The 14,749-nt window shown below is 34.7% G+C and overlaps 1 protein-coding gene across 1 annotated transcript in view; it reads right to left on the bottom strand.

Moving 5' to 3' along the window:
• The window catches only part of Znf407 (zinc finger protein 407), a 535,987-nt gene that overhangs the window by 167,238 nt on the left and 354,000 nt on the right, over nt 1–14,749 (bottom strand). The window contains exon 8 of the mRNA XM_004640188.2: nt 9,232–9,410. Coding sequence (XP_004640245.1) covers nt 9,232–9,410 — 179 coding nt within the window. The remainder of the gene's footprint in view (nt 1–9,231; nt 9,411–14,749) is intronic.

Genomic DNA, 14,749 nt, shown 5'->3' with positions numbered 1-14,749 from the left:
TATACCCTTTTAAGTGGCAAGGTTCTGAAGGTCTGAAAACTGTCACGGGCTGGAGAAGACTAAAGATATGACAACCAAAGAGACTCCGCCCCCTTTCAGTTGTGGAGTCTAGAAAAGAAAAAAATTACATGAATGGAAAAACCTGTAAACTCTGAATAGAGAGTATAATGTAAAAACAGTATGGTAGCAATGTCAATTTCTTTGGTTTTCAGGATTTTCCAATGGTTATATGATGCTAACATTTGACAAAGCTGGGTAAAAGATATAAGGAACTCTATTTCTGCAATTTATGTTTGACATTATTGAAAAAAATACTTAAAGGAAACAAAAATTTGCATAATAGTAAATTCACACACTAGGAACAGAAATAAATGAAACAGAAATAAACAAAAATATTACTGTTCATTATTTTACATTGTGAACTAAATTTCAAAGATAATAACTATATCTAAATTTCCCTAATTTTGAAGAATTTGTAATGGCCTTTTTTGTTAAATGGGTCTAACTGAAACAATAACCTGTTACATGGTATTAGCAATAGGACTTGTCAACACATTCTCTCATAAAAATGCCTTTTAGTTGGGGGTCAAAATATGGGCTTAAGGATGTGTAAATGCTTTAAAATATATAAATTATGCTGAACTAAACAGGTGATAAAAGGTCTATAAAAAGTAAAAGGCACATCAATTACCTGATAAGATCATACTACTCCCCATAACTTTCCACAATCAATTTTTTCCTTAAATTTTTGATAAATGAAGTTGTCAGGGTGGATAAGATCACAATTTTGTTTCCTTTTTTTCTTTTAAACTATTTTAACTTTCAGAATGCCATTCATGAATGCTGCAAATGCTGCCCTGATAAAATCACAATTTCACCTGCTGATGAGGTAATCATACTGCCATATGCCTGTGTCACCTTGTGGTAGCAAGCCAAGAAGCACTGGAGAAAGTTTCTGAACTATACTAGCCTCCTGAAAAGGCAGAGAATATGGATTTTTTTTTTTTGTAGTAGGTATTGAACACTGAGCTACATTCTCATCCTGCTTTTCATTTAATTTTGGATACAGTCTTTATTTTGAGATAGTCTACTCAGGCTGTCGTGGAATTTGTAGTCCTCAGCTTCAACCTACTGAGCAGCTGGTATTTTAAGCAATGAGTCAACACACTCAGTAATGTTTTTTTCATTTCATGCAAAATATGGAAGATAACTTTAAAATTCTTTAAAACATCTTGTGAGGGCTGGGGAGACAGCTTGGCAGCTTAAACTAGCCATTGCGAAGTCCTGAGTTTGGTCCCCGGTACCAAAAAAGAAAAAAAATTCAGAGTAAAACATGTAGCTAAGGGATGTTTCTTCTGCTGAACTGTGGAAAGGCAGTATCTAAGCAGAGGGCTAGACAGAATGCAGTAGCATTTCTAACATTGTTCTGTATTGCCAAACACATAAAAGATTTTACGTATATGTTGAAGGAAAATGAGAGAGAGCAAAATAAAATGTAGGGCTGGCCAAACAGCTCAGTGGATTAAAGTGCCTGCAAGCAGGCACAGGGGCCAGGAGTTTGATGCCCTGCCCTGCTGTGGTGGCCCTGACCCCACGGCCCACTAAGACTGCAATGGAGACTGGGAGTGGTGGCATGCACCTGTAATTCCAGCTCCTCGAAGAGTGTAAACAGGCAGATCACTAGGAGTCCAATCTAGTAGTGAGACCCTGAACACCCTGTAGACTCTTTCCTAAAATAAGAAAAAAAAAAAAAAGATTCATTTGTTGAATAAATTAATTTCTAAAACAATGTAAAAAATATATAAGGATGCAGTTTTAGAAAGTTTTAAAAAAGCTTAGTTCAGTATTTATGTAATAAAAGTGAAATGCTGACAAATTCAAAAGGTCTGCTTAACTCACCAATAAATAATATATTTGCTGATAAACATTCATGAGTAAGATTCCTGTGGAAACCAATTATATTACTGAAAAAATTAGGCTGTTAAAAATTCTATTCTGACATTATTCATCCACCAACTACAGAGTATGTAAGATAGTTTTACTTCTAAACTTGGGAATTCCACTAGATGCCAAAGAAAAAGAGTGAAGGAATAGGCTAGCTATCAAAATAACAATTCATTGAGCCAGAATCAACAGACACAGAAGATACAGCCACAGCAGAAGGCATCAGAGCTATTGATATGAGTTTGGGAACAACAAAGATTATTTGTAGCAGTGAAGGAAAATAGTAAATTAACCCTTGAATATTAGGGGTGAAAAGATCAATTGTTGAAATGTAAATTATTTTAGGAAGTCTTTTTGTAAAAAACCAGGAGACTGGAAAACATGCAATCCAGTCAGAAGGAAGGAAGGAAAGGAAGGAGGGAGAGAGGGAGGGAAGGAAAGGGAGATGGAGAGGGAGATAGAGAAAGAAAGAGAGAAGGGGGAGGGGGAGAGAGAGGAAGAGGAGAGAGGAAGGCAGGCAGGCAGAAAATTATAGTCCAATATCTATATTAGGAAATAAATTTTGAGATAATACTTATGGATGAGGTTAATGATATATTCGAAGACGTACAATTTAATAGGGGTGAGTCAGCATGGATTTACCAAAGGCAATCTTGTTACAAAAAATCTTTGTTCCTTTTTAGGTTGAAGTAATAATTGGTTCATAAAAGGGAGAACCAATGAGAAACTTTCAGGCTTACAGAGATTTTTTTTTTTTGGACCTTTTCATCAAAGAATTTATTACACAAGATGTCATGACGTGTCAGACCATCCAACTGACAAAGGCAATAAAAGTAACAGAGTTAGAAATAGAAGTTTAAGAAGAACCTGAGAAAAGACTGCATTTCTATAAGCCTGTAGATGGTAGAGCTTCAATGTTTTTCATTACTGATGAAAATTTTTTACATTAGAAATTCTGAATATAAAGCTATTTTGCTTTAACTAGGATAGATTAAGCAAATGGGATTAGAGCTAGAATAAGAAATTTAGTTCTCCTAAGTATCAACTTCATTAGAATTAAGGAACCAAGTTAAGTATAGCTTAAATGTTACTGAATTTTAGTTAACACCAGGATTTTTTTAAAAAAAGATATGGGGTTTTGATAAAAGTGAGTTTTTTACATTTATCTTCTTATAACTGGGTAGAGAATTCTATGGAACACAGTTAAGTAAAAATGTTATACAGAACACAAACACTATCTTAGAGAAAAGTTCATTCATGGATAACAGAACTGGCAGAAAAATATAAAATTCCCAATTTAAGATATTATGATAGATTCAAGTACTAGCATGCTGCATCAGTAATAATACCAGTAATAATATCATATGCATTTTAAATAAATAAGTCTTGAGTGTTTGTTTTTGTATGAGGATCAATCTCTGGACATTCCACTTGCCAGACAGGTGTTTATACCACTGAGCTATCTCCCTGGCCCTAAATCTTGATTAGGAACCAATGAAAAAAAAAAAAAAAAAAAAACAAAAAACTGAATTTAAATGATAGAAAAGGATGACAGCAGAAAAATAACAGAAATTAAGAAAAACACCATATCAACATTTAATGTGTACTTTCTCCTGTAAACAGAACGTGGATGCCATTGCCCTTAAAAACAAACATTTAGTCTCAGTTACAAAAAAAAAAAAAAAAGTCTTAGCTACAAAGACAGAAATACAAAATAACTAAATCTCACAGTTTCCTTTTCAACACTCACATTTTGAGAACATGGCCACAGGACATTGGGGCCTCAACTGGGAAGCTGTCCATGAACAACCTTTTACTTCAGTAGAAAAAGGGTCTTCTAGTAAAGGCAAAATTAAGTTTGTTTTATGAAATTTGTAAGGAAATCACCTTTCTTATTCGACACAAAACTTAAGAGACCTTGCGAATCCTCTTCTTCCAGTGGCCATTTTTATCTTTATTTTCCTTTATTTGGGGTAATAGTTGTAGTAATCTGAGATATAATTACTGAAGAAAACAACACATGAATAAGCCACTTGTTTTGCAAGCAAAAGCAAAAGTTTAATTCTTTGAGGTGTAGTGAATAAACACCAAGCTCATTCATGGATAACAGAACTGGCAGGAATATAACTGCTAAAGCTATAGAGTTCTAGTCAAGTTAAATATTTTTTTCAAGTTGAATTTTGAGATGAAGTGAATTTCCCTAAGTAGAAAAGGTTATAATGCATCATGCCAGAAAATTTATAATGTACAATGACTATTTTTAAGATAATGCCAATTTTTGTGAGGATTAATGTGATTGTAAAATTTTGCCATATTAGATCTATAGTGAGCTTAAAGGATCTGCTTTAGAACATGGAGGTTCTGATGCTGGGATTAAGAAAGAAATGTGACTAGTACTACTGCATCCTGTTCCAGAAATCAGTGCATACAAGCAAAAACACAACTTGATTTCTAAGTCCACAGCTTAATTTTCCTATGCTTATATTTAACATAGATGGAAAAATGTGGGACAGATTTCTTTGTGTCTGTCTTGGTTCATCCAGTGACATGACCAGCAGGCATATATCACACTGTTGCTTGTACTTATTAGTTCACTCATTCTTACTGATATAAAATTATTCCATTATGCAAATGGAAAATGTACTCACTCTACGTGACATACATTTATTTGTATAGTTTTGGCTTCTGACTATGACAAATATATCAATAAATGAATTAAATATAAAATACTAAGTAAAAGTCAGTATTTTATGTAAAAAATCAACTGTCCCAGCAGATAATAAACTGAAATGCAACTACAATGCTGCTTATAGTTAGGCTGTATGGCTGTACCAATATGAAACAGTAGAATTATGGCAAGAGGCACTACTACAGATACAAGGAAGTATTTTCTGCCTATAAGGAAATATATACAAATTCCTAGTCATAAATGAATGTGTGTACTGCTTCTCCACCTTTTGGCTAAGATTAAGTGTAGTATCTGTTCCTATCAATTAAATAAATGAACATGTGCATATAAGACCCTCCTAAATTTCTGAGTACTTAGTGATATATCTTCAAACATGTGACCCAAATTAAAAGAATCAGAAAGAAATGGACTAATCCAAAGTAATAGTGGGAAACTTTAATATAGCTTTTATAAACAGTTGACAGAATCAGCATAAAAATCCAGCAAGAATTCAGAGAATGTTCACATTGCTACCAACAAAACGGATGCTACTCATACAGGCAACACAGGCTACAGCCCTACCAGTCTTAAAGGCCCTTCAAGATATGTCTTAACTCTCATTAATATTCAGCATTTGCTGAAGCTAAAGAATACCCATACCGAAATAAAGCCATGCTGTTATGTTGAGCTGTGGGGGACTCAGGTCAATAATTTCTGACATTGCCAGTTAAACAGAAGACCCAATGCTATTATGGGCTACTGGACTCTTTTAGAATATTTTGCTGAGTTTACACACCTATAATATTCAATAACGGAACTTAGGAAAAATGGGGTATACCGATGAATGTCCATTTTGTATCTGTGTATTCAAAGTGGTTAGGATAGATATATAGTTGCATTCTCTTAATGAATAGAATGATTTGTTCTAATGGTGTTTGTAAATAGGATCACAAGTCCGCATCTTATACAGCAATTAACCACTAAGAAGAATATATGCAGTGTATTATTTGTTGAAACTGTACTTCTGATTTGATTTGAAACTGTCTCATTGCTATCTGCTTATCAATAAAACTTTGGAAAAAAAAAAGAATACCCATACCAACTTCAAAGGAATGAAATGATTTAGATTATTTTTTGTAAACACAGTAACTTTAAGCTAGAAATGGATTTCTGTTATTAGCTAACAGTTAAAAAAAGGTTAAGCAGAAAATAATCTCAAACTTACAACACATTAAATGTTACATTTCTAAATAGTTCAAGAGAAAAAAAACTAAACACCTTTTGTCTTACATTTCAAATAAGGATCCATGTCTTAAGTTATTTTTCTTCTTTCTGAGACAAAATATCTGACACCTAAAGTTAAAGGAGGAAAGGTTTATTGCACTCAGAGTTGGTAAACATTTTAGTTTTTAGTTGGTCGGCTCCAAGACATAAAAGAAAAACATTACAGAGGAGAAGCAGTTCATAGGAGGCAGAAGGCAGCAAGGCAGCAAAGCAGCAGCCTTTTTATGGCAGGCTCTTATATTCTCCCACACGCAGGGTGGGGCACCCTTAAACCTAGCACTGTACCATAACACACTCTAGACTCAGCCGCCTCTGAAAAGCCGCAACTATGACCATATCACATGAGGCTTTGGGGAGACTTGTAGACATAACACATACACTGATGCTAAACATATCCTGATGCTAAAATTAAAATCTACACAAACATTTTCATTCTCTAAAGTACATAATGGGGGGCCAGGGAGATAGCTCCATACCACAATTTAAAAAAAAAGTACATAATGGAAAATAATACCAATATCATTCTATACTAGCTCCCACAAAAAAATTGATAAAAAAACACAATCATGAATTTTTGTCTAACAGAGAAGAAAAGGAAAAAGCAACCATTCATGCTATTATCATATCACAGTTACACTTATATTTACATATTTACTAGTTTACATTTAGTACTACCTCATTTAGATTATATAATCATTGTGTGGTAGATGTCTCTATCCATAGTTTAGAGAGGAAAAAAACTGAGGCCCAAGAGTCAACATATCCAGAGAAATATACAAAGGTAAAGTTAGAACCTTTCCTACCTATAAACCATGTCTGCAGAAACACACTGCTGAGCCAGGAGGATTATAAGAAATTCATTCAAATTTCTAATTCACTGAAAAGAAACCGGAAGCCTGGAGATACCTAGAGATGCCCAGATTTACAAAATGGCCCAGAAGAAGCCTGAACTAGATTTTTGGGAAGGCCTCATCTTTTGGAATTTATATGGATTATATCCCCTCCACAATGCAGTTATATTTACAAACCAGTGTAGTAGCCCCAAAAGACTAGTACAGCATAGGACACCTCTTTCAGAATGTCTCTCAAAGAAAAATTAGCACCTATTTTAAAAGATTATCCTCCAAATATGATCTCAACTAAAATTTAAAATACCCAAATTATCTAAGTTGCAGTCTTTCTGAGTTGTTAAAGTGCTTCAGCTATTAAATGTTGTAAGTACAATTCAGTTCAACAAACTTTTAGATGTCTGATAATAAATGACATAGCACGGTCAAGAATAAAATAAATTTCGGGGGGGGGGGAACCAGGGAGTTTAAAGTTGTGTAAATTCAATCTTTTCTTGAAATAACTGTATGACATTACTAAATTTGGGTCACAAAATTCTCAAGACTGTCAATGGTACAGATACCAGAGGATGTAGCCACGACCAACCACCCTTCAGGACCTTACACTTCAGCTCCCACTAGGGAGTTCTTCAGATGTGTATCTGATACTACCAGGGGTGAGACATGCCAGTGACAGTTTAATTCAAATAACACAATGAGATGCATCACAGATCATTTAGAATTTCAAGGTTAAAATATGTCATAGTTCAAAAAAATGTAACTTTCAAAAACTATTCTCTTAACAAGTGAGATTTATCAGAATGAAAATGTGACTGCAGAGCACAACTGCCATGCACGGGGAAAAATCAGTCAAGTGTCACAGGACTCCTCTTATGAAAACATGTAACAGCGGTACTATGACTTAGCACCACTTAAAGAAAAAAAAAAACATACTGTTCACTCATGAGACACATGCATATACAGAAGGATGAATTTCCTTTAGATATTTTTGTACTGCTAATGGTATCTCAAAACACTTTGCCAACAGCTCTCACCATCACACATGCACATCATGAGTGCAGATCTAACTGCAGAAACAAAAGGAACACTTGGCTATGGCCTGCAATGTTTCTTCTTTCCATTGGATTTGATTCTTCTAAAAGTTAGAGATATTTTATATTATAATAGAGAAAAAAATAAGGAAAACAGTTCTTAATGTCTAGCAGAGGCAGTGAAAGGAAGCAATGTCAGTCCTGTCCTGGGCAGCAGCTGGAACAACGGCATCAGGAAACAAGCAACTCTTTTAATAACTCAGACCAGGTAGCTTCTGTTGTTTGGCACCCCTCTTTTTTTTTTTACATGCATCACTTCCAGCATCTGTACTGTCAAGCTCTCATGTTTCTGAAAACCCACAGGTACAGATGGCCAGGGATACTCCAATTTGACTTTATATGTGGACTAAAGCTGATAAACCATATAGTTAAAAACCTGTACTATAATCTCCACCCTCACCAACACTGCCTGTGATCCTCCTGGCACTGAAATATCCTGTAATAACAGCTCCATAGCATTATCTTTCAAACTTCATTAAACTTTTTACTATGGATTTGTTAAGTGGTGTCCTCACACAAATGAGAAATCAGCTTCTGTGAGGTCAGCCTGCCTGAGGCCATGTGATTATGCGGGGAGAAGCAGAGATTAAAAGGTTTTTGTGGATAACTGAGCACCTGCTTTACATGGACTCAGGATCCATTGGCAGTATCAACACAATACTGTTTAGGCCACATCTTAGAAATCTTCCCTAAGTTTATTTCTGGGGTACTTCCTCAACTGGGACCTTATGCTCATAATCCATCATTACATTGTTCCGCACAGAATTCAATTCAATACATAAGGAACCTTATTAATTAAATACAAAACTGAGCTATAGAAACAGATTTTCTCTACCTTATGGTTACTGCGGTATCTGATACCTTCCATATATCAAGTATATCAGATTATATTCAGGAGACTGACCCATATATAATCCAAGACACTAGATTTACTAGCTACCACTGTTATCTCCAGTGTATCCTTAAAACGCAGGTGGATCCCTCCTAATTTCTGGGAAGTACACAGTATTTTCTTAATCCTCAAGGTGCTGTGTTGCCTTCCTCATTCACATTCTTCTTCTCCCCAGGTAAAACCATAAAATGGTGGGGGGTTTTTGTTGTTGTTGTTTTTTAAATCAATTTCATCAATTAACCAAAATATGAAACTTAAAGAACTATCACATCAGCTAAACTATGTTTTAAATTTGTTTTTGACAAAATACAGTGGAAAAGGTCTGTTTTAATGTTTGAATAGTATAAGAGAAGAGTATACTTGTGGAAAGGCTTTGAAGCAGGCACTACTTCATACTCTATCCATTGAAATAAATCATGTCATAAAAATAGCATTACAGCTCTTGTGATCAGTGAAATGAAATCCTGTTTAAAAAGAAGTATTTTTATAGTTTTAGCTCCTTACCAGCATGTAAATAAGCAAGGTCAGGGTTTTCAATATCAGGATGTTGCTCTTTCAAGTGATTTCGAAATTCCACAGGGACATTTGTCCCATAGTCACATTTGGGGCAGTTGTACATCTTGACTCCTTCATGTTTGCCAGTATGTAAAATGTGTTTGCGGATATTTTCGGCACAGTTTGACCTATCAAGTAAGAAAGAAAAGTAAATCAAATTAAATTCAAACCAATAACATTATCACAAATAGTTATTATTAGTTTAAAATGATAGCTAATACCTTTCAGTATGCTCAGATGATAGCTAATACCTTTCAGTATGTTATATGAACTCATATAACAATTAACTTACAAAATATATTAGTTCTATTATAAGCTAGTCTTTTACCTTAGCAATTCATTCTTACAAGAAACTGAAAATACAAAAATCCCAGGCTCTATTATTTTAATATCAAATTATTCTGGTACCACTTGAGGGCAGTGAAGGTGTTTGCTTATCCCCAATAATATAGCTATCATCACCAAAGAGCAGTATAAAAAAAAGCATTATGGTAAACAGTATGAGTTTAGCATATTTAGAAAACAAAGACCTTTGGCTTTTAAGTACTGATAAGTGAGTTACTATGCAAGGGGCAAGACAGTTTGAAGATAGAAATGTAGCTAGAAGTAGCTACCCCTACGCCGCCACTACATTCAGGCAATTTTTTGGTGACTGTAGGTTTTCTTATGATGGTGCAGGCCTTTGCAGGGCACAATAAAACTAGTATTGAAAATAGGAGTGGGCTCTCTTCCCCCTGTTTTCTTACAGAATGAGAAATGCAAGGCCTGAAATAATGAGAAAGTGAGCTTTGGATACTACTTTACACATAAGCTGTTTTGCTTTCTTTTAGGTCTGTCAGTACCTTTGCATCCAAGAATGCACAACTACACCTTTTATACCTTTTCTGCTTCCGTGTTTGCCACTTTTAGAACAGTAATAAAAATGCCCCTACACCAATTCAAGCAGGTAGTAAGGGATAATTTAGAAAGTAATGGAAAATTCAGGCAGGACTCAGATTCCCACACAACAATATAAAACACAAGAAGAAAATAAAGTAACATGTTTATCAACATTTCCCATAGGAACTGTTGAGAATAAAACCCTCAAGACAGTCTTTGAAGAAAGGTTTTCAATGAACAGGTGAAACTGGGAAATGGCAGAAAGTGAACATAACTAATTTCATACCCAGAAGACAAAAGGCTCTAAGAAGAAAATTGATGTAGTGATTCTAATTAGTATCATTTTTGTATATAATATGCAATTACATATTTTTCAGGGAATGCATCCTGTGAAATACTAGTAAAGAAGCAAAAATGGTTTTAACCAATAGCTTTTTAATGCCAAACACCATATCACACAAATGAATACTCAGTAAATACATATCTGTTCCCTCATAACTAGGGAGATACGGAAGAGAAACATCAGAGCAAAGCAGGGTGAAGGAAAATGACACAAGGAAAAGCATTCCCTAGGTAAAAGAGGACAGACATGTCCTGCTGACATATACATGAAGCTGAAGTGTAAATACTTTCCTCCTTAATGAATACTGTGCATAGTGGGAACAGTCCTGTACTGGATAGTGATACTTTACTGTGAAGGATTTTGCTACTTCCCTCCCATGTCCAGGCAAGGTCCATCACCAAACATACAGCCTCTAAATATAGTTAAAAAGAGGAGACAAATAAAATCCCTCTATGCCTGGGGAAAACAAAGGTTAAAAAGAAACATCAAAATGTTAATGCAGCTCTACTTTAGTGCCTGCTTCTCTTCAACTTATAAATGTATTTAATAATTTATATATTTAATGAATAATTTTTTTTTTCAAAAAGTTAACATCACCTTAAAAGGAGGACAACTGGACTAACAAAATTTTCCTCTATGTTTTCTGCTTGGTCTATGCAAAAGCTCTGCCAAGATAGGTAATTTCTCTTAAAACTGAAAACTAAATTCACTTAAGTCAGTTAATATATGAATATACTGCTTATTTCTTCCCTAACCCTACCATCAAATCTATTTTGTACATAAATTTCCTACTATTAATTAACCATCACTGAAAGATGAGTGAGCACTATGGTCTTCCACATGCCATCTTGGGCCTGGTGAGTACAAAAGTAGCATAGGCCCTCTGAGGTCGACTAGTAAAGTATTTTACAGAGAAGCAAGTTAAGCATCACAATGATAAACTGACTTACAAAGATTATACAGTCAGTTAGTAGTTAAGGCAGGGTCTGAATCTAGGTTTTCTGTTTTCAAGGCCAGTATATTCAAGTAACCCACAACCATATTCCTTATGGTGTTTATATAACAAAGATTCTACCATGTTTGAAGAAAAGGGTAAAACTCTGAAAACTCTTAAATGTATAACCCTCTTTGGAAAAAATAGGTCTGGAACATTGTGACTGACTTAGTGCAGAGAAACACCTAAGGGCAGACCACATAGGGGTCTTTGTGATAGTGACAATGAAAGTGAAAAGAAAGAGGCACATTTTTTAAATTATGCCACTTCTGAGGTGAACAATTCCAAATTAAGACTTTATTCTGTAGCTGTTCTGTTTTCAACAGCTTTCTGAACACCCCCTAAATTCACCACTGCTTGTTGATACGAGAGAGTGAAAACAAAGCTACTTCTGCACTTAATTATTATTATTTATCAGACTGCAGGTTTTGGTTACCATCAATATTATTTCTTTATGTAAAATGCTAGGCACTGAGCATCAACAAAGATACATCCTCAATGAAGAAATTAAATTGCTGAAATAATCAAATTCATTGTATGATGAATATTCAAATATCTATATAAGGAATATAACACTCACCAAAAAAAGAAAAAGATGACTTCGAAAAGAGAATGTTTTATTTTTGAGAAGGGCAAATCTTGGACAAAAATACATCAGTATCATTTAGTACCTAAATAGCATACAGACTCTAACCATCAAGAACATATTAATGAAATAATATATATGAGGAGGACATGGATTTTGTATCCACACAAAGACACAAAAAGTGAACAAAATATATGGTGAAGGTTTAAATTTTAAGAACACTATAGTAAAAGGCACATACTCATTAATTCCCCTAATCACCACTCCCACCTCATCCACATTTGCCACTTAGAACACAATTATTTATCACATCATTCTTGCCACTTCTGAAGCACTTCTAGTTTTTTGTTGTTGTTTTTTTCATGAAACCTTTTAGCTGCACTGTTGTGACTGATTCAGTTTCCTGAATGGACTTTTAAACACCTTTCATGATCACTTTGACTCTGAATAAAGAATAGAGAAGAGTGAGAAGGCTGAGGATTTCCCAGGGGAACTGGGATCTGTTCTGCCTTTCATGTGGCCCTGCAGGCCTCATCCACCATAGACTGCTATGGTGCAGAAGCACCTTGGGTGAGTCACTCTGAGTCAGTCCAGCTATGCATGCACTTTGTGCTCTACAAAAAATATTTCAATTCATCAGGATTCTTTTTTTAACTATAAAATAAGGACCATAGTTTTAAAAGAACAAAATACTAAATTTAAAAAAATATTAAATTTATGCATGATTTTTTTTTCCTTAGAGGAAAACAAACGTACAGAAACACAAAATTTTCCAAAAGAATTCAGAGGGATTAAAAGCTACCTATTGCCAGGTATGTTGGTAAATACCTGTTATCCCAATAGTTGGGAAGCTGAGGCAGGAGATTTGGTATGAGTTTGAGGCCAGCCTGGACTACATAGTGAGATCAAGGCCAACCTGAACTACACAACAAGATAGCAAGGTTGTGTCTTGAATGAACAAATAAATGAGCAAACGAATGAATGAATAAAAATAAAAAACTATAGGTTTCACATTTCAAGTTTGCAACCCTGAAGACGGATGTGAAGGAAAGGAAGAAAGGTGTACAGCCTGTATTGCCTCAGCTATGGAATACAGTAAAAAGTAACAACACAGAAGGGCTGGATATAGTTCAGTGGCACAGCACCTGCCTGGTATGCATGAGGCCCTGAATTTAATCCCTGGTACCAAAACAAACTCCAGAGACAAGCTTTTTAACTAGAAGGTCTCATCAAAATGATGAACTCTGACCCTACCACTTCTAGCTCTACTATATATACTTTGATACCCCTGGGTACAGAAACTATCAGATGGCTTTCAGCCGAGGAAAAGATTACTCTTGGTCAGATTTAGACCACAGACACTTTTACCATTCTGAGGAAAAAGATAAGTGGGAGAATTGCATTGTTCAGCACGAGGTTTCAAGTTCCTTTCCAGGTGAATAATTCTTACAAAACTTGCTGCAACTGGAACCTGCAGGCCTTGTGTTTATAGGAATGGCATTTGAAATTAAAAACAAATTTCAAATTAAATTTTGAAACATAACATGTTAGAAATTTTGAGACAGACACCACATGAATATTTAAATCACAGAACAACCAATTAGCAAAAGCATCCAAGATGGGAGCTACGTATTTTACAACATCTTTAAAAATATGTAACAAAGGAAATTTTTATTCCATTTCAAGTCAGAATGATTATATGAACACTACAGTGTTTCCAGAATTCCATAATCATGAGTACTACACACTTAGTGCCTAAATCTATGTTACTAAATGTAAGGAGGAAGAAGTTTTGAAAAATCTATATACTTTCTTATTTTGAGCTTTTTGTCAATTTTAGATATTTTTGTTTTGTTTTATACATTATACAAAAAAATCACTGAAGGTGTTAAGCAAACATGAGCTTATATATATTAAGTACCAGAGAGAGAAACAATGAATGCATCAGAAGTCTCTTTTATACCTATGTCCCTATTCTGGTTCTGACCACCTGCCCCCACATCAGATGGATATTCATAACCTCTTATGAATCTTTCGTAAAGATTTAAAAACTACATTTTTTTAGCCACTAGAACACTGTATATTCTTTTTTACCCTAGTCTTCTTATATGATTTTGTGGGTATAATGTGGGTCAACATTGGGCATTTCATATTTAACAACATAGGAGGGGGGTCTTCTTCTTTCTATAGATAAACGACATCCTAACTTACCCATCCTCACTTCAACCCCTTTCCAATAAGCCATCTTCTCTTTCCTATTTTAATAGTTGCATACTATTTTATAGTGTGGATTTTAGATAATGAATCCTCTGTTTTCAATTATGTGCTAATATAAATGAGGTTGCAATGGGTAATCCTGCACTTTTTATTTCTCAGGATACCAAGAAAATCTCATGATGCTACATGGAATAGTTTCAAATATCAATAGGCATGAACTATAATTTTGAAAAATTCTGCCAAACAGCCCTCCAGAGGAACTATAGCAATTTAAATTCCAACTAACAATGTTTGAGAAAGCCTGTTTCTGCACATTCTTGCCCAAGGAAGGTGCTGCCAAACTTCTGAATCCTTCTTAATGAAATGGGTTAAAAAAAATCTCAGTTGTAATTTTTAAAAGTTTTAATCTTCATTTTTCTTGTAATGGATGAGGCTTAGGTACCTTTCA

Source organism: Octodon degus, unplaced genomic scaffold, assembly GCF_000260255.1.
Source record: "Octodon degus isolate 3935 unplaced genomic scaffold, OctDeg1.0 scaffold00120, whole genome shotgun sequence".
Classification (NCBI taxonomy): Eukaryota; Metazoa; Chordata; class Mammalia; order Rodentia; family Octodontidae; genus Octodon; species Octodon degus.
Note: the sequence above shows the minus strand (reverse complement) of the source record. Positions and strands in the feature narration are given on the sequence as shown.